General features: G+C 37.8%; 1 protein-coding gene across 4 annotated transcripts in view; it reads right to left on the reverse strand.

Moving 5' to 3' along the window:
- usp24 (ubiquitin specific peptidase 24) overlaps nucleotides 1-26,413 on the reverse strand; it is a 73,065-nt gene that overhangs the window by 14,261 nt on the left and 32,391 nt on the right. For 2 of the 4 annotated variants that reach the window (XM_084092061.1, XM_084092059.1), the window contains 34 exons: nucleotides 26,139-26,246; nucleotides 25,864-26,013; nucleotides 25,122-25,253; nucleotides 24,105-24,216; nucleotides 23,813-23,889; nucleotides 23,586-23,726; nucleotides 23,443-23,496; nucleotides 23,230-23,345; nucleotides 22,571-22,637; nucleotides 21,173-21,283; nucleotides 20,758-20,856; nucleotides 20,255-20,305; nucleotides 18,514-18,687; nucleotides 18,264-18,349; nucleotides 17,926-18,034; nucleotides 16,839-16,997; nucleotides 15,989-16,086; nucleotides 15,772-15,867; nucleotides 8,588-8,816; nucleotides 8,341-8,503; nucleotides 7,368-7,523; nucleotides 7,224-7,294; nucleotides 6,967-7,127; nucleotides 6,804-6,865; nucleotides 5,364-5,555; nucleotides 5,156-5,270; nucleotides 4,923-5,067; nucleotides 3,867-3,986; nucleotides 2,965-3,090; nucleotides 2,025-2,123; nucleotides 1,854-1,936; nucleotides 1,596-1,737; nucleotides 1,390-1,509; nucleotides 1,077-1,297 (listed from right to left, as the gene is read on the reverse strand). In XM_084092061.1, coding sequence (XP_083948187.1) covers nucleotides 1,077-1,297; nucleotides 1,390-1,509; nucleotides 1,596-1,737; nucleotides 1,854-1,936; nucleotides 2,025-2,123; nucleotides 2,965-3,090; nucleotides 3,867-3,986; nucleotides 4,923-5,067; nucleotides 5,156-5,270; nucleotides 5,364-5,555; nucleotides 6,804-6,865; nucleotides 6,967-7,127; nucleotides 7,224-7,294; nucleotides 7,368-7,523; nucleotides 8,341-8,503; nucleotides 8,588-8,816; nucleotides 15,772-15,867; nucleotides 15,989-16,086; nucleotides 16,839-16,997; nucleotides 17,926-18,034; nucleotides 18,264-18,349; nucleotides 18,514-18,687; nucleotides 20,255-20,305; nucleotides 20,758-20,856; nucleotides 21,173-21,283; nucleotides 22,571-22,637; nucleotides 23,230-23,345; nucleotides 23,443-23,496; nucleotides 23,586-23,726; nucleotides 23,813-23,889; nucleotides 24,105-24,216; nucleotides 25,122-25,253; nucleotides 25,864-26,013; nucleotides 26,139-26,246 — 4,145 coding nt within the window. The remainder of the gene's footprint in view (nucleotides 1-1,076; nucleotides 1,298-1,389; nucleotides 1,510-1,595; nucleotides 1,738-1,853; nucleotides 1,937-2,024; nucleotides 2,124-2,964; nucleotides 3,091-3,866; nucleotides 3,987-4,922; nucleotides 5,068-5,155; nucleotides 5,271-5,363; nucleotides 5,556-6,803; nucleotides 6,866-6,966; nucleotides 7,128-7,223; nucleotides 7,295-7,367; nucleotides 7,524-8,340; nucleotides 8,504-8,587; nucleotides 8,817-15,771; nucleotides 15,868-15,988; nucleotides 16,087-16,838; nucleotides 16,998-17,925; nucleotides 18,035-18,263; nucleotides 18,350-18,513; nucleotides 18,688-20,254; nucleotides 20,306-20,757; nucleotides 20,857-21,172; nucleotides 21,284-22,570; nucleotides 22,638-23,229; nucleotides 23,346-23,442; nucleotides 23,497-23,585; nucleotides 23,727-23,812; nucleotides 23,890-24,104; nucleotides 24,217-25,121; nucleotides 25,254-25,863; nucleotides 26,014-26,138; nucleotides 26,247-26,413) is intronic. The other 2 variants (XM_084092062.1, XM_084092060.1) reach the window with 1 other exon arrangement.

Below are 26,413 nucleotides of genomic sequence, written 5' to 3' on the forward strand. Positions count from 1 at the left end.
AGAACTCCAAAACTTTTCTGTCAGCCAAACCCCTTTGACCTAAAACATTTATATATAATTTAACAACACTTTCATGGTTATCTGATGTTGTTTAATGGTTAAAGGAACACGCCGACTTTTGGGGACTTTAGCTTGTTCACCGTATCCCCCAGAGTTAGATAATAAATCCATACACACCCTTCTCATCTCCGTACGTGCCGTAACTCTGTCTGACGCACCCACCGCTAGCCTAGCTTAGCACAAAGACTGGAAGTAAACGGCTCCAGCTAGCATACTGCTCCCAATAAGTGACAAAATAACGCCAACATTTCCCTATTTACATGTTGTGCTTTGTATCGTCACAGCGTGTACAAATAACAAGGTCACATGAGACACAGCCATCTTCTACTATATTCTCAGAAGGCGAAGCACTGCTACTTCAGCAGAGTGATTTACTCCAACTCTGAGCGAACTCTCTGCTCCTCACCACGGGGCTTCTCAGGTGCTGCGAGCAACATTCTCAGGTGCTGCGAGCAACTATAGTTCCCAGTATGTATACAGTTAGAAGATGGCTGTGTCTCATGTGAACATGTAAATAGGAAAATGTTGGCGTTATTTAGTCACTTATTGGGAGCAGTATGCTAGCTGGAGCCATTTACCTCCAGTCTTTGTGCTAAGCTAGGCTAGCAGTGGGTGCGTCAGACAGTGTTACGGCACGCACGGAGATGAAAAGGGTATGTATGGATTAATCTAACTCTGGGGGACACAGTGAACAAGCTAAAGTCCCAAAAAGTCGGCATGTTCCTTTAAATGATGTGGAGGTAAACATAAAATAGTTCATCTTTTTTAGTAAGTGTTTTATTTTGATGTTTTTCTTTTCAGAGTAATTTATTTTAATAGTTATCTTTTCATCAACTCACAAATAACCAGGTGAACTTGAAAAATCCTGTGAATAGTGATCAGACTTACGATTTTTGTCTGATGAACGATAAAATTATCTTACTTTTGATCAAGTAAATACCAGAACACCCCACAAACTGCACAGCAACATGCTAAAACACATTAACAGACAAGGTCTCTCTCTTGCTGTCACTCACCGGCGGTCTTTGATGAAGGAGTAATAGTGTCCCGCGTGGGCCTGTCCGCTGTGAACCACCACTCCCACCAGTTCATAGTTCTCAGAGATGGTGACCTTTTTCCGAGGCGACCCCCCGGATCCGCCCTCACCCCCTCTCCCGTTATCGCCGTGATCCGCGCTTGAATCCTGACGGGCCATTCCTGACACAGTGTACGGCTCCATGTTCAGCACCCAGGGGAACTAAGAGCACACAAAGTGAACAAATTATGGAAATGGATGCAAATCGATTATACACTAGCATTCAAAAGATTGGGGTCAGTACAAATTCTTACTCTGATCTGCTCGTCGTATTTGATGGAGCGGCCGCTTTCCCAGTCGAAGCCGAATCGCATGAGGTGGATGACCAGCACACTGGGTAGAGACTTTATACAGGTGCGCTTCACAGTGGTCCTCTGCAACACAAAATGTGTGAGCACAAATGAATATATATATTTCACTGCAGCTCTTTATTAAGGAGAACAACTGTATCCAACTGTACCTTCTCTTTACATTTCTCGCAGTAATAAGCATTGCTGCCATCCAGGACCTCACCCCTGACGAACTGATCGAGAGAGATCTCCAGACTCTGACAGGACGTCACCCCCAAATTCAGAGCCATGAACGTCTCCTCGCGCTCATACCTACGAACCGTAACCAAACACCAACTCAAGCCACTGTTTTTAAGAAGACTACTTGAAAAAGATGTATTTGGAATGACATGTGGGTGAGAGCAAACAATGACTTCTTTAAGGCTCACCTGTGTGGGCAGTCTTTGCATATCTTCTGATCGGAGAAAATGCCCTGGAATGTGTTCTTGAAGATCTGCTCTCGACCAATTTTCTGTAAGGGAGACATTAGGAGGATTACAAACACACTTCATACTGTGCGCGTACACTCGAGTATGCAGGGGACATCAGGTGCGCTGTACCTTTAGATGTTCATCAAGCTGATCCACCAGACTGGTGAAGAACTCATAGGCATCCTGCTGTTCTCGCACATATAATTCTTTATTCCACATCTTAAAGATCTGCATGTGATGAGAATGATCAAATACTTGCTCTTAATTCTGATGACTGGAGCAGGGTTATTATCATTAACTAAAACTTAAAACAACAAAACATTAACTAAAATACCATATTTGTAGTTAAAAGTTAAAGTACAAAAATAACCAAAAATAAACATAATAAAAACTATACAGACATTTAAAAATGACAAAAACACAACAAAATTACTAAAACTAAAATATGAACAAACTACAGCGTATATATTATGCTGAAACACTGGACTGATAGGAAGCATTTCACGTTTTTCATCATGTATCACTTTAAAATGATCACTACTATAGGGTGACCATACGTCCTGTTTTACCCGGACATATCTGGCCAGGATTTCGAGATCGCCCAAAATGCTCGGGATTCGTCTTTTGCTTTCTACAGTCACCATTCATTATGTTTACATTATTACGTTATTTGACACTGACACGTACGTGCCAGCTTTGCAGGTCATGCATTCTGATTCACACGGATCCCGATCGAGACGAAAACACAGGAATTTTCTTAGCAATGCTTACACGCACATCAACCGATCACTTGTTTAGCGTTCATGTAAACACTACATTCAGATTAACCAATCGGAATTAATTCAGTACTACTGAATCAAAAGGTGTACATGTAAACAAAATGAATGGCGACGAGAAAGCAAAAGCCGAATCGCGGATATTTTGGGCGATCTCGAAATCCCGGCCGGACATGACCTGGAATATGGTCACCCTAACTACTAAAAGTATTTTTTGAATTTATAACTTTTTAAATTTAAATAAATGCATACAGTGCATTTTAAGCATGGATGATCATAAAGGTGGTTCTCACCTTCCAGAAGTTCTCAGGTATGTAGTACTGCAGTTTGCTCTCCATCAGGTGACCGAACAGAGACTGAACCTGACAGAACACACTCTCCTCTGGGTTTTCAGCATCATCTTCTATTGACAAGACAGACTACAACACACACACACACACACACACACACACAGGTTTATATTCTTACCCAAAAACTATGATGAAGACAAAAAATTAAAAAATTTCTATTTTTATTCCTGTGATGACAAAGCTGAATTTTTTCCGCATCATTACTCCAGTCTTCAGTGTCACATGATCCTTCAGAAATCATTCTAATATGATGATTTACTGCTCAAGAAACATTTCTTATCAATGCTGAAAACAGTTTTTGTGGAAACCATGATACATTTTGCAGGATTCTTTGATAAATGGAATGTTGGGAGATTGTAAAAGAACTAAAGAATGAAAACTAAGCTAAAACTATAAATGTGTGGGACAATAAGAAAGAAAACTAAAAGAGAATTGCATAACAAAGCTGTCAAGTCTGACTTCTGATAAATATTGAAGCATTCCCTGCAGTATGCAGTGTTGCTGAAAATTTGAAAGTTTGACAGTATTATTTCGAGTATGATGCAGTTTATAATAATGCATGTCTCATTATAAGCAGATGGAACAGCTTGGGGCACTAATATCAAAGAATTGTACAAAAAAAAAAAAAAAAGTATACCAAAAAAGAACCATCTGTCGAAAAAATACAAATAAATTAAACAAAAACTATAATTACACGCATAAAAATCATCCTTTGTTTAATAACCAAAATATGGAGTCAGACAGCTATAAACACCTTGCCAGTTCACTCCTACTACTTTTAGGTTAGGGCGTCACCTAATGGAGAGAGACTGTGCTAACCGTACACTCGTAATAATGGAGTTTACCTCAGGCAAACCAGGCTGCATGTAGAGCTGCTGGAACACTGCATTCATATAGCAGGTCGCACCTCCGTTCTTCAGCCCCACAAACCCAGACACAGAGCGACTGTCTACGGGAGGAAGATACTAACACACACATGACACAAATGAATGGAAATACATCTGTTGTAAGGCTTCTTACAGTAGAACATGGCAATTAAAATGTATTTCTATTTTCTCCAAGTCAAGTCGCCTTTTTTATATAGCGCTTTACAATAACAGAGGAAAATAACATGATGCAAACTTCATAAAATATGTGACAAAAATGTGTAAAGCAGCTCTAAAGACTATAGTGTCAGCTATACACTATAGTGTATAGCTGCGAGCTCTATAGAAGACAATAGTGTAGTTAGTCAGCTCGAGTCAGTTCAGTGTTATGGAAGCTTGTTTCCATCGTGGAATAAAAAAGGTAATAATGAGTCCTCACAATTCTGCCTTTTTTCTCTCAAAGCAAATTTATATAACTAGACTTTGAGAAATAAAGTCAGAATAAACTCAAATGGCAAGAAATAAATTCAGAATTGCGAGTAAAGCTCAAAATGGCGAGAAATAAAGTCAGAATTGCGAGTTATAAACTCAGATTTGCGAGTAATAAACTCAAAATGGCGAGAAATAAACTCAAAATGGCGAGTTATAAACTCAGAATGGCGAGTAATAAACTCAAAATGGCAAGAAATAAACTCAAAATGGCGAGAAATAAAGTCAGAATTGCAAGTTATAAAGTCAGAATTGCAAGAAATAAAGTCAGAATTGTGAGAAATAAATTCAGAATTTGGAGTTATAAAGTCTGTGTTCAGTTTATTTCTCATAATTCTGACTTCATAAACTCAGAATTGTGAGATTTAAACTTGCAATTGCGACAAAGAAAGTCAATTGTGAGATAAGTCGCAGTTACCTTTTACATTTTTTTACTCTGTGGAAACAAGTTTCCATCCAATGTCAATTTAATCCAGTTCAGTTCAATAACAGTGTCTATATGTTGCAAAATTCCTCAAAAGACAGAAGGACAGTGAGAGCACTCACGTCGAACTCTTTGGTCAGTGATGGGTCAGACTGATGGTGCATGGACAGCAGTTCTTTAGTGATGAGTTGCAGGTTAGTTAGAGAGCTGTCAGCCAACATGACCAGCACCTCGTACGCCGCCAGACGACTGCTGACCGTACTGCACCTGAGAAACACACACGCACAAATGCTAAAGGCAATTTCAGCGTCTTACATGTCAATGTGTGTGAATGAATGTATGCATTTCATCTTACTTTGGGTGAAAGTCGTGGATAGATGCTATAGTGCTAGATGAGCTGTCACTGTTCAGGATGATTCGAGACGCTCTGAACAGGAAGTCGTCCAACAGCTGCTGGATCAGAGAAGGACCTGCAGCACATTAACAAGAAAAAACATTCTAATCCACATCCGAATCTCCATATGGGTCACATCATGCTGTCATTTATCGGAAAAGTGTCTGACCAAACTGCTCTTTCTCACTGCCGCAGAGGGACAGCAGGGTTTTAATGAGGCGCAGGTGTCCGGCCAGCAGGATGTTGTCGGCCTCGCTGGTCTCCAGCTCGTTGGTCCAAGTGGGCTCGAAATTATCAAGCCAGCTGATTTCATCCTCCAGCATGGCCGCCGGGCCGATCTGAAGCTGCTCCATTTCTGATGCTGAGAACATGAAACACATGGGGCTGAGCCTTTCTGAAGGAATCAAAAAATTATTCTTAAATTCCCTAAGCAGAACTAAAGTAAAGGACACCCCCTAAAAGTTACATTTGGAACTTTCCATATACAGTAAAAGGAACAAAATAGGGTTGAGCAAATGTCTTCATATTCAGAAAATACTGATCATCTGAGGAGGCCAAAATAAATGGCATTTTTATGTTCAATTCATTTTTTATATGAAGTTCGTAGAATTTGCAACATTATTAACAGATTATAAATAGTTAAAAAATTATATTTGTGTGAGATGATCAAAATCGACAGTAAAGACTATTCTTTCTATTCCGAATAAATGCTGTTCATTGAACTTTCTATTCATCAAAGAATCCTGAAAAAAATATATCATGATTTCCACCAACAAAAAATTAAGCATAACAACTGTTTTCGACATTGATAATAATAACAAAATGTTATCATCAAATAGCAAAGCAGCATATCAGAATGATTTCTGAAGGATCATGTGACACTGAAGACTGGAGTAATGATGCTGAAAATTCAGCTTTGCATCACAGGAATACATTACAGTTTAAAATATAGATAACTTTGTTTGAATTGTAATAATATTTCACTGTATTTCTGATCAAATAAATGCAGCCTGGGTGAACATGAGACTTTCAAAAACATTAATTGTATTAATTGCATAGGGCAGATTGGGTAACAGGGTTGCAAATTGTAGCTTAAATCAAGCGATCGTTCAGTAGTGACTAGCTAGTTTGGGGACAAATGTCAAATAAGCTGTTGATACAATTACATTTCACATAGATTAAACAGAAAACACATATTTGCCTGCAACTAACAATAACTTTGGTAACATGGTTGAAGAGTAAGACTGATAAATGCAGACAACACTGCACTAGAAAATGTAATCCGTTTTTTTGCTTCCCCCCCATGCAGTACAAAGAGTCCACAAGTGTCACAATTTTAAAGAATGGTACATTTTGTAATAGAGGGAAAAATCATCTGGTAACAGGGTTGCAAGTAAAAATGTGTGAAGAAGCTTAATATTTTAGGTAATTAAATTAGTTAAAAATTACAAATAGTTTTACTACACTCAACAATATGTATTATATATGAATAGTTAGAAAAATGTATGTGAATAGTTAGAAAAAATAAAAATGGGAGACCAAAACATCTTATTTGTGGAAAGTGCCATTTATATTATAGATTTCTATTCAAAATAAGGAAGAAACTCACTGGTCAGGTCATCCAGTAGTTGGCACCTCAGGTCAAAATACTCTGTGCATTGTGAAAGCAACCTAAAAACATGATCATCATTTTAGCTCAGTAGATACTCATCATTTCACAGCTTTACGAAGTTTACACAATATCTTCTTTATTTGTGTTCGGTGTGTCTGACCTTTGGTTAACACCCCTCATGATGCTGGTAGGGGACCAGAGAGGAAGTTGGGCTGTCAGAACCACCTTCAGCAGGAAGAGGTTGGGCTTCTGGAGATCAGGGTACGCAGAGGTGTCTGACTGACTGAGAGTGTACAGCTGATCGCACGCCACACGTCGGATCTGTGAAAGAGAAAGACCTTAGACATCTGGACTCAGAAGTCATACTTAATAAGACTAGTTTCATTTAGTCAGGACTCCAACGCAGCAGGCACTGACCTCTCCACTGGACGAGCCCAGCAGAATATCAATGATGAAATCATTCACAGAAAGCAGAGAGTAAAATGAAGCTAGAACAAAAAACAAAGCGATTAAAATTTTTGCTGACTTTTCTTTAGCATATGAGCGTGTTTTTTTTCTTACATAGCTGTTGGGAGCGTAGCTGAAGGCATGTGACAAGTAAAGAGAGCGCTTCTCGTGCGATAATAGTGTCTTTGATGGACACACACAGCTGTTTGACGCATATCCCAGCTTGCAATGTGGTGATCTCTCCCTCACTGCCGGAGCTGCAGTTACTTCCTGCAACACACACACACACGCAAGAACATGAGAGATGCAAAGACTGAAAGACTGACAAAAATACTAAGTAAGAAAAGCATTTTTTGCAGTGTATGCACAGCTGGTCAAAAGTTTGGAATAATTATTGTTTTTATGCTCAAAAAGGCTGCATTTATTTGAGCAAATATTATTACAAATATTATTACAATTCATAAGAAATGTTTTAGATTTGATTATATTTTAAAATTTAATTTATTCCTGTGATGCAAAGCTGAATTTTCAGCATCATTACTCCAGTCTTCAGTGTCACATGATCCTTCAGAAATCATTCTAATATGATGATTTGCTGCTCAAGACACACTTCTTATTATCAATGTAAAAAAATAAAAATAAAATGCTGCCGCTTAATACTTTGTGGAAACCGTGATACACTAGTATTCAAAAGCTTGGGGTAAGTAAAATTTTCTTTTTAAAGAAATTAATACTTTTATTCAGCAAGGACATTGATTAAAAGTGACAGTAAATTTCAAATGAATGCTGTTCTTTTGAACTTTCTATACATTAGAGAATCACAAGCAAAAACTATTTTCAACATTGATAAAAACAAGAATAATTGAGCACCGATAAATATTTTTATTTTTAAATACATTAAAATAGAAAACAGTTATCTTAAATTGTAATAATATTTCATAATATTACTGTTTTACAGTATGTTTGATCAAATAAATGTAGCCTTCTTCCAGGAGAAGAAACTTCTTTCGAAAAAAAAAAAAAAAAAAAAAAAAATCTTGATTATTATAACTTCCACCAGATAATATAGTACCGATCAGAGTCTCACCTGTACTGCTAACCCTGCTGCGTACGCCCAGCGGGAGAAGCGAGTTGGTCGTCTCTCTGATTGGCTGGCTGTTGCCAACTAGGTCCAATCGGCCTGCGGCTGCCGCCCAAGTGAGTCTCATGAAACACGCCACTGTGGATGTGAAGTCCCCCACCTCCATGGTCTGAAACAACAAACCAGACAAGTCATATAGGGTGCAGAAAAAAACATTTAGAAAACTAAGAGAGCACTGGGTGCTGTAACGCACCTGTATCGCGACACGGGCGGCTGGGATGATCTCTTCTACTCTGATGGAGGATCGGTCAGACATGGACACCTGCCTGTAGGAGGATTTTTCCGGAGTCCCACAGACGGAGAGCTGCCGCCCGCTCTGCCGCCCAGCGTTACGGAACGGCCGAGATGACAGAGTGTCCAGACCGTCCTTGCTCAACTCCTCGTCGAGGATACTAGGCATAGCCTGCCCTACCAGCAGAAACCTACAGGGGGAGACAGAGCAAGTTCCAAATGTTTAGCCTTTTAAAGTTCTCTCCACTTGATAGCGTGCGTGAACAAAGGTAACTGACACATGCACACTAGAAAGTTTCATACTTGTCAAGGGTTTGTGCTATTTCTATTCGTAAGCGCTAAAAATGTCTGTGCACTTGTTTAAATGAGTTTCAGGTATCTCTTAACCCCCTCACAACAAGTGCTTGTCAACGAGTTTGTTGTTGTTCTGTTGTTTAGTCGACTATTAGGGGGCAGCTCAAGATACAACAGGAAACTGAGAATACTTACAATTTTAGGCATTTGAAATCACAACTGCTTTTATATTCTGAATCCGTTTTAATATTTTCCTATCAACACCAGAAATATTGCAAAAAATAAATGGTAACACTTTACATTAACATTAGTTAACTACCTTAGTTAACATGAACAAAGAATGAACAATACTTCTTCAGCATTTATTAATCTTAGTTAATATTAACGTTTACTAATATGTTATTAAAATCAAAGGTTGTATTTGTTAACATTATATAATGCACTGTGAACTAACATGAAGAAGCTGTATTTTCATTAAAGGAACACTATGTAGCTTTTCAACCTTCATAATATATTTCCAAGACCCTTGTGATGGTACATCGACTTGCAATAGGTTGAATGACACGTCCGCCATAGCCTGACGGGGTCTGTATCGCTTTTACTGGCACTACGTAACTTCGGGGTTCGGGTAGTAACCCGAGCACAAAAAGAACTACAAAATTCGACTGCTTTACGGCATACGTCACTTCCCCCACCACTTCCTCAAATTTGGACGTGAGCGTTTATATACTGTCTATGGACGTGAGAGGCCAACCAGCGTTTGTTTTCGGCTTTCGTGCGTATGTTTTTGTCATGGGGGCTGTTTAAACCTGGCCACTTCATGTGTTTTCTCAGATCGGATAGCTATCTGATCGTGAAAAGACCAGGTGTAAATGTCCACCGAAACGCATTCAAGACGGATTTGAATCCGACCGCTCAAACCACTTCAGGAGGAGGTCTGAGACGCATTCCAGACGAAACTGGACAAGTGTGCATCTGGTTGTTGAAACCACATATGTAAATTGTACTCCTCCCAAAAATGCTAAAAAAAATAAATAAAAAAACGTGTGAGAGCGTGTTATAGGCTATATGTTATTGCCAGATATGACGACGCTACCGGAACACGCATTACCGCAGATGAGCAGCTGAGCATATTCATCAAGACAACGTGTAAAATATCACAAATCAAAGTGAAAGTAAGTCGCAGACGCTTATCACACAATCATCATCATTAAAAGTAAAGAAACGAAATGATCTTACCAGGGCTGTTACTGCTCTCTCTTATTGCTGTCTTTGATTTTGAAATTTTAGCTGATGATCAATAAAATGCAGCTCATATCTGTTGCTTTCGGTGACGTGCACTCCATTAAATCTGCATATAGCGCGAGAATTGAAGATCGGATTTAAATCCGTTTCGCAAAAACACATTTATGTGACCAGGTGTAAATGGAATCGTTTTGATAAATCAGAAATCCGATCTGAGAAAACACATGAAGTGGGCAGTAAATAAATCTCTTATTTGTAAACTTGTTTGCATTCTATATTGTATGTTGTTGGGCTTGCTTGTAGTATGTCATTTTTTTACATGCTGTTCATTCATCCATTGCTGATAATTAGACCAGTCGAATAATTTCCACATATGTCTAGCTTGCTTTCGAATATCAGAGCTGTTAACAGACTTGCTAACAAACACTCGTTTCTCTTACGTGTTTTTTGCGTTATGTTTTATTGCCCTAGCTTGCCTCACGAACTAGCTTGCCAGCTGAACTCAAGTGTTGTGAGGTGTATTTATCACGTAGTTCTGAGGGATATCAGACGACGCTGTTGACGTTGATTCTTGCGATTATCATGAGAACAGTTTTCAATATCTCACATAAATATCAAGACATAAATAAGTCTAACGTAGAGGTTGTGGGGGGGGGGGGGGGGGGGGGGGGTATTTACGACAGGTCAAGTATTCCACAGTGACTCTAGGGGTCGCTGTTTGACAAAAACACAATTTCTCCACAGTGTGCCTTTAAGGCGAGACACGGCAGGCAAAAACATAGATTTTTCATGCAGTGGTCAGTTTTGAGATTTTGGGCTAGTTTAATCCTTCAATATGTGTTTTCAAGCTGCTATAAAGAAAACGTTGAAAATATACATTAAGATGTTTATTTTATTACATTTTGTTTACTTGCGGCAGTAAGTTTCTCTCGAATTTACCAAGAAGTTAGCATTCCAACGCGACACGCCGAGATCCGTCTGTTTACTGAAGTCTGTCGTGACCGGTAGGGCTGGGACGGTATGGATTTTTTCTTACCGCGGTTGAAAAGCAAGAAATTCCCGCGGTATAGCGGTAAACCGCTTTAAATCCCCCGCCCCGCACCCGCACCCAGTTCTTGCGTCTAAATTAGTTGCTTAAATAAACAAAATAATCCTACAATAGTTGACATAAGCCCTTTAAATACAAATAAATAGCCATGTTTTATAAAAATGTTCACAAAACTAAATGAAAATGTTGTATGTAAGATAACGTTAATTAAGTTGTAGGTTACGTTTCTAATGTCACAGGTAGCCTAATAATCTCAAGGTTTACTGCTTACATGATTCTTTTGTAGTTTGGTGTACTAAAGTGTTGTTCTAAAATAAACATTCACGAGTGTACCTTATTACTTCTTCTCACTGCTGATTCCTGATGGTTTAGAGGACGAGTCGCCTGCTGTCGTTTAAAAAAATGGTATACGGCGAGCACGTCAAGCATAAAATGCCTCGTCCACTTGGGGAGGCGCGCGCGCGCAGTCAGAGAAGAAGAGATAAAAGCCCACCCACACTGACAACTGATTGGTTGACTTACCGAAACGGGCCAATCAGGATGCTCTCTGCCGTGCGCGCGCTACACGGTTTGGAACACAGTCTCTGTCTCGCATGCGCACTCTTGCTCGCTCGCTCTAGATTCCGGGAGATTTTAACTAATTTGCGGGCATCATGGAATGGAGCCGCTATTAATATGCGGGAGACTCCCGGAACTTCTGGGAGACTTGGGATGTCTGTAGGTACTCTCGCATATAGGCCTAATAGTCAATACGAATGGAATGTTATTATGTGTCATGGAACATTGCGCTCCCCAACTCGCGAAAGGTCGGATGTGCTCCATCTTTTGATGGATTCAAGGTTTTCTAAACAAAACTTATGTAAGACACAATGTCATTAGACACAATCCATGTCATTAGAATCAATGTAATTAGACACAACGTGCACACATGTGCAGGCCAATGCTTTTTTTTTTTTTTTTTTTTTGCGGTGATGACGGTGACAAGCTCAGACCCGCGGTAGGCATCATGTGACCGCGGTATTGCGGTAATGCGGTAACCGCCCCAGCCCTAGTGACCGGTATCGTTGTAAAGCTCTGAGTCTCCTGCACAACACTATGTAACCCAAATATGGGCATTTCCTTTCTATCAGTAACCAATCGTGAATGTCCGAAGGGGGATTTAAAGCTAACAACGAAATCTCATTTAGAGCTATTTAAATCTTTAAATGCCATTTTCTCAAAATGAGTTTTTTGTCATTCTCCAGTACAAACTTCTCAGCCTATGTAGCACCTATGTACACCAAACTTTCCAGTTATACACTTAGCAGTATTCTGAACATATTTTCAGAGGGATTTGTTACTAAATCATTCCTGGCCTAATTTATGTGACATTTTAATAAACAAATATGGCGAAAATCTATTTTTTAAGGCTATGGACAGTGTATTTTGATTTCCTACGTAATGAAAGCATATATCCTGAAATCCCTCTGAATTGTTTTTCATCTTGTGCGTAAACAAAATGAAAAAAGAATTTTGCACCTGGCAAATTTATTTTATTTTACTTTATCATATGTTCAGATCTATCTACCGAAAATATATGCAAAATCGCGCATATTTAATGAAATAATGCCTAATTTGCATAATTAAACATACAAATTTCATATATACTTGTGTAAGTAATCAACTGAGGAAGTTTCATGGTGATATCTATTATTTTAAAATTTTACCCTATTCACCTGTAGTGTCTCGCCTTAACCAACATTAACAAATATTAATAAATACTGTAACAAATGTATTGCTCATTGTTAGTTCATGTTAGTTAATACATTAAAGGCAGGGTAGGTAGGAATGGTCTAAAAAACTTCTTTTTCAAATTTGTTTAAACTTTATGTACATATCAATACATAATTAAAATGTAAGTACTCTGAAAAAGAAAGTATAAAAATCGAGTGTCTGTAGACCTCTCAGGACTGTTTTAAAGACAGTTCATTATTTCCATTCACTCCACCCCCTCCCTTCTGGGCTCCTTCCAAAGCCACGCCCCCAAAACACATGAACGCGCGACTCCAACCGCTGAGCTGAAGACGCATTATTTACCTGAGAGAAGCAGAGAGGAAGGAGCACAGTGCATGTAGTGACATCATGTCAGAATCACATGCAATAAAAAAATCTAACGCTAATTGCTTATGAATATAAACAAATAAGATGTATTTTAGTACTCACTATCAAGCTAGCATATTGATATTGGTAAATTTAAAATATATATATTTTTTGATTCGCTAACGAGCTAGTTATATAAGCTAAAAACAGGTTGCATTGATACACTTTTTTACATTACCATCAGTTATATTGTGATGAAGATGAATTTCGTGTAAGATTCATAACATATATGGTGTTCTGCATGTAGGGGTGGGAGATATTGACAAAAATGAATATCTCGATATTTTTTTCCAATATCTAGATATCGATATTCAGGCGATATTTTTGCCATCCTTCAAAGAAATGTGAGCAAACTGGCAAAGAAGGTCCAGTTGGTCTTTTGACTTGCTGCATTTGACCTATATTATTGTAGGCTATAGAAAAAAACAATAAAGGAGCTAACTAAACAGAATCTGTGGCAGCCCCTACTTTTTCCACTTACAAAAAAAAAAAAAAAAAAAAAAACTTAACTAGGCACTTCTTGCAACAGTGATTATTAAATCAAACAACAATATTGTTGATGATCAATTCAAAGTAAAAAAAAAATAACATTTTCAAAACGGTATAAATCCATTCATTTTTCCCCCAAAACGCTATAAATCCATCTTTTTTTTTTTTTTTTAAATTTATGGTTTGTCTTTTAAAAAAAGTTTTTGTCTTTTATTTTTCGTGTTTGCATTTATGAGGAAAAAACAATATTACTTGACAGTTCTCCATTATGGACGCGAGCGCTCTGAAAGCTGCACTAAGACTTTCAAACTTTAACAGAGACCTCAAAACAGAAAGCACAAAGCCTTTCTTTAAAACGAATTTCGTTTTGTATTAATTGTATCTTAATTTTAATATTTTTTTTTTTCATTAATTCATTAATATTTTCATTCCTGGATTAAATACATAAAGTAAATATAGGCTATCAATCACAACATAAGGTGCTTGAACTGGAGATTATATCATCGTGAACCGAACCGTAGCCTCGCCTCACAGGCCTAAAAAATGTGGAATATATTTACAGAAATCTGGTTCTAAACAAAACCATCCAAAACAAAATAAAACTATGTAGCCTAAATGTGCATTTCTCCGGTGCATGCGTTCACTAGCCTACTGCGAAGATCGCGAGTCAAATATCGTCAACTTCATCTTTGCAGCCGACACAGAAATTAATAAACAATTAAAATGTCTTATTGCAATATTTTACACATTCATAATCATTACTTTTGCTGGTTCTTTGAGGCAGCTTTTTAGGTTTATGGCGTTTTGGAAAAGAGCTCTTCACGTACGTACAAACACCGTTTCACCAAGGCACAGCAGCCCTTCAGCACATAAGAACAAAAAGAGAAAAAGCACGGACTTACTAATTACGAAACTTTGATGTGGTTGAACAGCTGAAACAGTCACAAATTCCTTTGCAACTCAAACCTTCTCAGTACGAGTTATGATGGAAGAGAACAGCATTACAGTTTTCAGCGCGTCCTCCTTTGATTGCTGTGTTGTGACTGGAAAAGTGCATGCAGGAGCACATGCGCAAAATGTAGGTTTGTAAAATGTCCTTTTGTAAAATAAAAATAATTTTAGGGCGAAGCAGAGGAGGTCGTGCAAGAGGCCGTGGCGTGCAACTAGGGTCCGAGGAAGTAGAGGCTGAGGACGGGGTGGTCGCTGGAAAGCCACGATGATATTGACACGCGTTTTATTTCTTTGTTTATCCAAAGACTTTTTGTTCATTACCTTTTCTTGTACTGTCTTCTTTTTTTGCCTTGTTTGCCTTCACTAACTGCATGCCGGTAATGTGAATTTTGATTGCTCTTTCTCTGCCATTGTTTTGCTATTCCTAGGTTCCGTGCCTCTCGAATTCCTCAAATCAAACGTGCGCGCGCAAGAGGGCAGATCCCGTGGCAAAAGGGTGGTTGCCATGGTTGCGAGAGAGAGTGACAGTCGCCTAAGCCAATCCTTTGATTCGTCCCGAATCGAAATAATGAGCTGTGTTTAATACAGATTAAACGGTCTAGAGTCACTTGATTTTTATACTCTTTTTTTCAGAGTACTTACATTTTAATTATGTATTGATATATATAGAAAGTTTTAACAAATTTGGATCTTTTATTTTTATATAGTCCTACCTACCCTGCCTTTAAGTAATGTTAACTAATTAACCTTATTGTAAAGTGTTACCAAATAAATAAATTAAATTATGGAAGTCTATATGATGTTCTCAAACATCCGTCAAATATGACCTGAAAAAATATGACCTAAACAAGCGCTTTTAAAGCAATATTATTATGCGGCCTATCATCTGGAGTGGTGTTTCCAAAGAGAGAGAGAAAAAGTACAAACAAAATAGAGAAATAGAAAAGAGAAGACAGCCAGACTGATAAATGAGACTGCACCTGGCCAGCTGCAGGCAGATGGAGTAGACACCCTGTCTGGTCTCGTAGTCCACCTCAGACGGGATGGAGTCTCTCTGCATGACGTTAACCACCAGACTGAGACAGAGAGAGAGACAATGCACCGCTGAGATTAATTAATGACTAAAATATACAGACACATTAAGACTGCATAATTATCAACATGCAGAGGAAATGTGGGTAAAAAGTAGACGACTACCTGAGACCTCCCGCTTTGAGGAAGTTCTCACAGAAAGATTTGACACTGGTCTTTGCCATTTCATCATCAGATGTGGGCATCAGCTTGGAGCTCAACACCTAAGAGAACAGATGGAGGTGAGTGAGAAAGTGAGAGTGTTTTTATTTAATTAAATTTTGATTTCCTAGTAATATATATATTATATATATATTGTATAATGTAATTTCGTTCCTGTGATGACAAAGCTGCATTTTGTCTTCAGTGTCACATGATCCTTCAGAAATCAATCTAATATGATGAAACATTTCTTATTTTCAATGTTGAAAACAGTTGTGCTGCTTAATATTTCTGTGATAAATAGAGCAGCATTTATTTGAAATAGAAATGTCTTATAAGATTCTAAATGTCTTAAGAAATGTAATGCTTTCATGCGGAATTCATTTTTTTCAAAACTTTTGAACAGCAGTGTATACATACAAAATAGTATATATGTACAAAATACGTACAAAAAATGGTTTTTAATGGTTGATAAACGTAAACATTTTTGTTTGATAATTTCTTTGAATAATAACTTTCGTAACAGGGTTGAATGATTGCACTTGACACATGCGATCAACACAATAATGCGTGTAAAACTGAGAGGAATGACTGAATGGTTCAGTCAGACAGGTAATCATGCCCTTAAACGTGCGACATTGATTGATCCAGAAGTTGACATGTTGGACTATTCAAACAAACAGAAAAACAGAGCAATGTTTTGAAAGTGCCGCAGAGACATTATTTACACTGTTTTAGCCCATGACTGGCTTACATATTGTCTTGACATGAAAATGGAATATTATAACTTCAATGTGAGAAATGCATGACAAACCTCCAGGTTATAGAGCACTCTGAATGTGGACATGCCCGGGGCAGAAGAACGAAACAGAGACTCCAGGATAGATGCTGCACTCTGCTGGTGCTGCTGTTTACTGGACAGAGATGGAGACTTCGAGGCCTGAGAGCCAGACCCCAGTGTGAACAGAGTTTTCTGATGAGACAGAGAGAGAGAGAGAGAGAGAGAGAGAGAGAGAGAGAGAGAGGTATTTACTGTCTTCAGTGTGCATCCTTCTAAAAACAAAACACTGTCACATGACTGTTACGGCTCTTAAAAATGCTGAGTCATCCAGCCAGGGATCACATCTGACTCTTACCCCTAAACTACCAGTTACACCAACTCATTCTTTACTATTACAAATTTCTACATATACATAATAATAGTAAACTCCTCAAAACTATTAAATAATTTCCATCATTTTAATCATGTTATGCATTGAGCACAAAATGTTAAACAAATCAAAACTACACACTACCAAAGTTTGAGGTCAATATGATTTCTTTTTAAGAAAATGATTATCAGTTAAGGCACATTAAACAGATCAAAAGTGACAGTAAAAACATTTGTAATGTTACAAAAGATTTCTATTTTAATTAAATACTGTTCTTTTGAACTTTCTATTCATCAAAGTATTGTGGAAATTTTTTTATCACGGTTTACACAAAAACATTAAGCAGCTTAAAAAATATTTCTTGACACCGAAGACTGGAGTAATGATGCTGAAAATTCAGCTTTACCATCATAGGAATACATTTATGTAAAATATATTAAAACAGAAAACAGTTATTTTAAATTGTAAAAATATTTCACAATATTACTGTTTTTACTGTATTTTTGGTCAAATAAATGCAGCCTTGGTGAGCATAAGAGACTTCTTGCAAAAACATTTTTTAAAAATCATACCGACCCCAAACTTTTGAATGGTAGTATATATTTGTCTACAATATTTTTTGTTTAATAAAATATTTAAGGGTAAGTCATTAGATCAATAGATTTTTAAGAACATGTGAAACATAAAATTCAGTACTATTTTGAAATTTTATCCAATATTATTCAAAGTCAAGGAGAGGCATTCAGGTACCTGGTGACTCCAGACGCTGGACTCTTTTGGCACAAAGTTATCAAGGGCGTCCTGCACCTCTGGGTCTGTCGGGATGAGCAGCAACAACTTCCTCACACGCAAAGTTATTCTGGATAGGAACAAGATGGCCGCACAGTCATTACAAGTCAACTAAAAATCAGTGAAGCGAAAGGGTTCCCCTGTGAAGCAAAATCAATCATTAAAAGAATAAAGAAAAAACAGCATACCGGTTTGGAACAACATGAGGCTGAGCAAATAATGTCAGATTTAACATTTTTGGGTCAACTATCCCTTCAAATAAATAATAGGATAACCATCAATTGTCGTAGGTTGTTTACCTGGGTTCCTCCAAGTTAGCAAGCTGATAAAGCATCTCAAAGACGTTACACACCAATGCCATGACCACACCAGGAAGAGATTTCTCCTGCAAACACACACAGGAAAGAAAGACGTTAATACTTTTATTTAGCAAGGACACCTAAAATTGTCGGTAGACAATATAAAAGTACAGCGCTTGCACCATTAAAGTGTACTTGATCCAATGAGTAGCGGCAAACTTTGATAAGTCAGATCAGTGTGTGTATGTACCTGCTCCAGAGCGTACGCCGAGTTGAAGACCCCGCTGCTGCTGGAGCTGGCCGAGGCAGAGCTGTCCGCTGAACTGCCTGACGGAGTGCCCGTTCCTGAGCTCTTCACCGTCAGACTCTGCTCATCAGAGAAACCCAGCTGATTCAACAGCTTCTGGTCACGATTCATCGTCAGCTGGAATGCACATTTAATTCAGACCACTTAGTATGAGTACTTACTACACACAAAGTGCTTGTTTGCTATAAACTTTCATTAGACGCGAAAGAGCTGCATACATTTCTGTTTTTAATTATTCTCATTTTGTGTTCCACAATCTATTATTTAACTCAATAAAAATAGCAAACATTTTAAAATGTTACAATAAGGTATCATTATTTAACAGTAATGAATTAGCTAACAATGAGTAATAGGTTTGGTTACAGTAATTATTTATCTTTGTTAATCAGGGCTCCAGACTAACATTTGAGAGCAGTAGCTCTCCCACCCACCAAATACGGGTGGTATAACGCATATATACTATATATATTTTAGATATAATATATGTGACCCTGGATCACAAAACCAGTCACAAGTCGCACGGGTATATTTGTGGCAATAGCCAACAATACATTGTATGGGTCAAAATTATCGATTTTTCTTTTATGTCAAAAATCATTAGGATATTAAGTAAAGATCATGTTCCATGAAGATTTTTTGTAAATTTCCTACCTTAAATATATCAAAAATCTATTTTTGTGAGTGGGCACAGCAAAAATCGCCAACAGAAATGGACAACTTTAAAGGTGATTTTCTCAATATTTAGATTTTTTTCACCCTCAGATTCCAGATTTTCAAATAGTTGTATCTCGGACAAATATTGTCCTATCCTAACAAACCATACATCCATGGAAAACGTATTAATTCAGCTTTCAGATTATGTATAAATCTCAATTTTAAAAAATGTACCCATAAGACTGGTTTTGTGGTCCTGGGTCACATATACATTTTTCAGTTGTAGTCTTTTAAAAAGGCATCTGAATTAATAAACTAAGTGCAATGTAGTGTTACTAAAAATATTTATTTTTAAAAGCTTCCAATACTCATTTTCCGCAGAATAGATACACGATACCAGCTGCGCTTTCTCGCTCTCTCATCTCTCCGACTGCGAGTTGACACACAAACCCGCCTCCCCTCACTCACTCCTTTCGTTCGCTCCGGATGAATATTGTTGGCGTTAAAGGGCTTGAATTTTGTAGTGGAATTGCGCATCATTTTACTCATTCCCGCAGATTCTGTGCTGACACCCAAAGCGCGTACACATACAGCTGCCTCTCAGAACTAATTTGAGTTTTCTTCCCACTGCTTATTGCGTTTAAACAGTCAAATACTTGACGAGTATTCATGTAAACACAGTCAGTTATGTTTTAATGCATGTGTAACAGTATAATGGCTCCGTGCATAAGGTCTTAAAGGGACAGCAGCCTAATATACCTGCGTGTCAATTTATGAGATATCCATTTAACTGGATGAGTGTAAATGCATCTGGTTGTTGAAACCACATATGTAAAAATAAAATAAACGTGCGAGTGTGTTATATGCTATATAACATGTTATAGGCTATATAACACTCGTCGCCGCAGACAAGCAGGTGAGTATCTCTTCAGCAAGCCGATATCAAACCGCTGAAAATGAAACTGAAAGTGTCACAGACACTCAACACACAATCATCTTCATTAAAAGTAGTGAGGCTAAATGATCTTACCAGTGCTGATGGCGCTCTCTCTCCTATTGCAGTCTTTGATCTTGAAATTAGCTGATGATAAATAAAATGCAGCTCATATCTTTTGCTTTCGTTGACGTGAACTCCGTTTAAAATTTAAGATCGAATTTATATTCGTTTTGCGGAGACACATTTATGTGGCCAAGTGTCAAATGGAACCGTTTTAACAAATCAGATCAGTAAAAACACATGAAGTGACCAGGTGTAAACAGGCCCTTCGTCCTCTGCAGGCAGTTATTGGATGTTGATAAAATTGTATTGTTTACATCTGTGAATATTATGTTGATTAAAGCTTACACCAAAACTAAAACTTAAATTATAAAAAAAAAATACAAAAAAAAAAGCTCATTCAAAATTTAAAGTGCCCCTATTATGCTTTTTTTGGATATTACCTTTCATGTACTGTGCTATATATCTGTTTGCGAAGTAAAAGGTCTGCAAAGTTTCAAAGATCAAAGACGGATCACAGTTAGTTTTTGACTCACCATGCTGTCATTGGCAAATATCTGCACATTGTCCACCGGACAGCTGAGCTGCTCCGCTATCTTCCACCTGATGCTGCCGATGGTCTCGTTGCTGTGGGCCTGCACACATTCACATTCACATGTACACAAACACATCAGGGCCATTTTGATTCATCCTTTCAAATAAGGCAAAGCAAATGACAGTCAGTTGAGTCTACAAAACAAATGGTCACACAACAGACCTTTGTGTTTGTGAATATCACATTCAGTATCTCACGCCGAATGTCCACCTGCTATCTATCAGTGTTCCTCTATTCTCCAAATAGGGAGAATGTTTGTCATTTATATCAACCCTGTCATAAGTGTGTGCGTCTGTTGCGGGTGCCAGAAGGAAAAGGGAGTTTTGTCTCCAGGAAGTGTGTGCTCGTGCCGTTACCTCCAAGGTGAATGTGTCTTTGGTAGATTCGTAAGTGATGTGAAGCGTAACAGGATGGCCATGGAAAGACGCTCCATGAGGTAGAATCGTTCGAGGAACAGAATACAGGTCCTGAAACAGATCCAGCGGGTTCATTATGAGTCGCTTTGACCCGGAAACACATTTTACAATTCGAACCAGTGTGGATGTGTAATAATTGAAAATGTTGGCTGCCAAAAGTGACAAAGAAATGTATAATCTTCTATTTCAAATAGAGATATTTCAAGTAATTAAACTGTTTTCAACGCAGATATTAATAACAAATGTTTTTGTAATCTTTTTTCTGTTGTATATTGTTATTTTTTCAAAAAAAAAAAAAAAAAAAATGTTTTTTAAACACCAAATCATTATATTAGAATGATTTCTGAAGAATCATGTGACACTGAAGACTGGAGTAATGTTGCTGAAAATTCAGCTTTGACGTCACAGGAATAAATGACATCTGAAATATATTAAAATAATAAAAAAAAAATAATGATAATTCTCAATATTACTGTTTTTTTAACAAATAAATGCAACCAAAAAATGTATCACAAACATTTGAACGGTAGTGTATATTAAATAATTAAGACATACATAAATAAAATATAATGCATATATTAATATAATATATAAAATATCTTATTCTTAATAATATAAAAGCTATTGGACCACTTTGATGAAGTAAATGTAACATTAGATGCTCATGCATATCTTACAGCAATAAACCTGCCACTTCAAATCAGTTTTCATTGAATAAGCATTTCAATGAATGGGGTAATGAATGCCCAAAATATGCTACTGAGCTTCATATTACATGATTTACTCAAATTCACATATTAGACAAAAGTGCTACAGTCCAAAAGCACTTCCTGCGCCAAATGTCAGTCAATAACCGACCAATTAGTATCTGTTAAACTGAACGGGTGACAAACTGTCTGCCTCTCTTTCTAAACACACACAGGAATCAACATCATATCGGATCACTTTCGCTGTGTCCTGGCATGATTATTCCTGAATGTGCTAAATGATGTGACAGACTCTATGGCAGATTTCAGCACGGAATCGAACAGCTGGAGGAACGGGGAGACGGTGAATATTGCAGTCAACCATCGTTCTACAGCTGCAAGTCTGACAACTATAACACATTAAGACAATTAATAAGCAAAGTCTGTCATTCAATGTTGCTGTTACGCCTGATTTTTACAGCTTGCTGGTTTCTTTGCAGAGACTGACTGGGGCTTTCAAACAGAGATAAACTGTAAGTCATTTAAGATGAATATTAAAGCATCATTCAATACAGGATGAACTTGAGCTAATAATGTTTAGCAGTGTGTCACATGAATGTATATGTCCCAGAGTGTGTGTATCAGCACTCACCTCTATTGTGATAACGTAGCGCTCTGCCAATAACAGAAGTCTTTCAATGATCACCAGTTTACTTGACCTGAGGACAGATGATTATGAATTTCAATGGGTTGAATTTTAACGTCAATCTTGATATCAAATTACGTCAGAACAACCTTCAGTTCAGTTAAGACTTTAATGTTACTTTAATGACAAGGTAAATGTGGGATATGAATTGTTCAAAACAAACCAAACCAAACCAACCTGCAAAGGTTTGTGTTATTCTACTCGACTTACTGCTATTAGTGATCAACAAAAAAAATGTTTCTTCAACTGAACAGACTCCCTAAACGTTCCCCCTTTTTTTCCCCTTACAATTATTCTACAATAATGTGTCTTTAAATATATTTGTTTATTACTATAATTCTTATATTCTAATTACTACAGTACTGCTCTTAGTTAATTACCGTACAATTAAATCCCTCTGCTCCAGCTTTGGTATTATTCTACTTGTGTTTTTTTCCTAATTTATTCCTAATCAAAATTGCTTTGGACTCTTAAATTCATAAAAGTAATGCAAAAGTGCATTCATTATTTTAAGACAATGAAAATGCAACCAACAACATCAGCTGGATCTCATCAACTGATCTAAAAGCTGCTCAACTAGCCTAAAAGCTAATCCTCAATCATACCTAGATGGAGATTGCACAGATGTGGCGACCGTTGGCATAGCAGTGGCTGTCAGCATCTTGGTTGCCCGTGTAACAGCATGTGTGAGGGTCGGGCCGCCCAGCGCAGAGCTAGCAGCCTGTGTGTGATATAAAGATGAGTTTTATCACAATTATCATCACAAGAGGAGGAGGGGTGGGGGGGGGGGGGGTGTCATTTCACACTGTAACACTCACTTCCAATCTCTTATAGCAGTCAGCAATGAATTTCTTATGTAGAGATACTGAGTCCTGTAAAAAATACACAAAGAAAAGGTTTATTAACAGAGAATTATGGAGAAACTATGTCTACTATGAAAAATCAGGGTTTGACTGCTGACCTTCTTCATTTTGGGGTTGAGGTTTATGTAGCTGTAGGTAATGATGAGCTGTATGGCTTCATTTGCGATGTCCTCGTCTGGAGATTCCATAGCGATTCTCCAGATGAAGTCCATCCCAGCTAGATCCAATCGCTCCACACACTGAGAGAATTAATCAAATTTATATTTTGTTTGTTTTTGCCAGTCTAGACTTTAATTTTACTGAGAACAAGCAGGGAATCTCATACCAGTTGTGTTCCCTGGCGTTTGAGACGGTGGTCACTGAGGTTCACATTCTCAAAGAAGGTCTTGAAGAGGTTAAACCCTGTAAGACATTGATGAAAGCCTCAGAACACTCACATACTCCTAGTACCACTTCATGCCACTCCATTTTTCTGCGAGGGCAGACTTAACACAGTAACCACAGTGGTTTCCTGCAGATGTACAGGATGCAATACCTCAAGATGCTATACTTGCTTAATGCTGAATTACTGTGGTTTTAGTGGAAGTGGGAAGGGAACTCTGTGGTTGAACTCTTACCATTCATAGTGATCTCATAAGGCTCCAGCTTGAGGATCTTCTCTTTAAAGAGCTGCTGTTGAACGTCACTCTCTAGATCATGCTGTCCCTTAGTGAACCATTCGAAACACATCTACAGCAGGGAGACGAACATCATCAAAACTACCACATAGCTTGTTAAAATGCAACAATTTCTACACTACAGAAATGAAAAGCCATTAAATACACTTTAATGTTAGCATAAATAAGGCCCTGTTTACACATGGTATTAAGATGCGATTTGGTCGATCGGATCACAAGTGGACGATGCTAAATACAGGTGTAAATGGGTTCTAAAACCTTTTGAGCTTGTCCACTTTCGACCACTTCCAGAGGTAGACGAAAATGAAATCGAAGTCGAACAGCCACAAAAGACAGCCTACTGTAAACATTATGGGAAGCGCGCTAGCCATACGGGATTTAAACTTCGTTGGCTGAAGACCCAAGTTTGGTTTGAAGCTGAAAAACCTACAAGCACAATGTTATCTCACCATTCCTGTTTTCTAACACGCACATACATAGTCTTGTGGCTATCAGAGCAGAAACGAAAGCTGCTGCTCTCGGTGTGTTTTTCCATCGTCTCTGGTTACGTTCAAATGTAAGTTGCACAAGCTAATTTCGGCATTAGATCGAAAGAACTGAAAAAACATTACATTTACTCTCCCATAGCCGTCCCCTCGAAGAAATCAGGACGGAAGTGGTTGAAAGTGGACTAAAGAGACGGATTAAAACACCAGGTGTAACTGGGAATGTGTCTCTCTCGTCTACTTGTGATCCAATCGACCAAAACGCATCTTAATACCAGGTGTAAACAGGGCCTGAGTTACTAAAAACAATGGCATTTAGCCTTCAACCAAAAGCATGTGGCTCTTGCCGCTTTTCTATTCAAGCACCCACATACAGAGTTGTATAAATGGCATGATTACATTTTTTTTTTTTTTTTAAGGCCAAAACAAAACCAAACACAAAAAACAAAACAAAAGACCAACACCACCACACCTCTCGATCCAGCTCGCACACATCCATGCCGGACACCAAGCATTCCCAGATCTCTTTGGCTCTATTCCAGACCAGGTACAGACTGGCCTCTTGCAGGAAGAACGCGAGGAACTTCAAGTGAGCCTCCAAATACTGGAATAATGTGAAAAATAAATAAATGATAACATCAGGTGGTCAAAACCCCACTTCTCTTCTGGATTCTTATTAAATCTGAGGCATAACATGAGTCACCTCAGTAGTCTACAAATATATTTTTGTCCTGTGCTAATTCTTCAGTCAAATAACAATATGACTCATCTGTGAATACATACATCATTCTAATATGCTGATTTGGTGCTCAAGACACATTTATATTTATTATTTTTGTTGACAGCAGTTGTGCTTCTTAATATTTTTGTGGAAACCATGATACATTTTTTCAGGATTATTGATAAATAGTCTATAATAGTCTCTTTTGCAGAGTCATTTGACCAATTTAATGCATCCTTGCTGAATAAATGTATAATTTTTTTTTTAAAAACATAAAACAAACACTTTTGAATGGTATTGTACCAAAAAATTAACGGTTCATTGTACTTTTTCTTTCAAATAATACAAATCTAAATGGCACTTTATCATATTAATTGGAAATCAGATTTTTTTTAAAATCAGAAATCTGATTATTGGCAAAATCTATACTTGATGTAATATAAACATCAAGTTCTCTATATGACTAAAAGAAAATGGACATGTGACAGCATACCTCCTGATAGGTGTACCGCCCATCAACCAGTGTGGACCCAGAAAGACCATTGGATCCAGCGACGGACACGGCCAAGCGATGACATGACACCAGAGAGCCTGTGATCAGCTTCACTATCTCAAAGTTCTTCTTCAGGTCTTGGATTATACTCTGACAGAGAAGAAAAAAAAAAGAAAAAAAAAAAGTTTATAGCTTACGTAGCAGCATGGGTAAAAAAATAAAAATAAAAAAAAAGAACAGGCCAGATGGTCCTTCTGGATGCTGTCTGCACCTACCTTGTCTTGTTTCTGGTAGGTCTGTTTGATAAAAGACCGGGTAATCTCGTGAAGTTGCCGCAAGGCTGGAACCACCCACACTGTCTGAGGGTTAGTCTGCTGAGATGACTACAATACAAGCACAAACACAGATATTAATCACACAACAACATCGACCATAACACAAACGGTGCATTTACTGAATACAGCAATCTCCATCTGGGTCAATGACGAATAAGTGTTTACTTTCATATGGTTTAATAAAGATTTTATATCATTTTCAATATAATGACTCT

The sequence above is a fragment of the Abramis brama genome, assembly GCF_963993115.1.
Source record: "Abramis brama genome assembly, chromosome: 18".
Taxonomy (NCBI): domain Eukaryota; kingdom Metazoa; phylum Chordata; class Actinopteri; order Cypriniformes; family Leuciscidae; genus Abramis; species Abramis brama.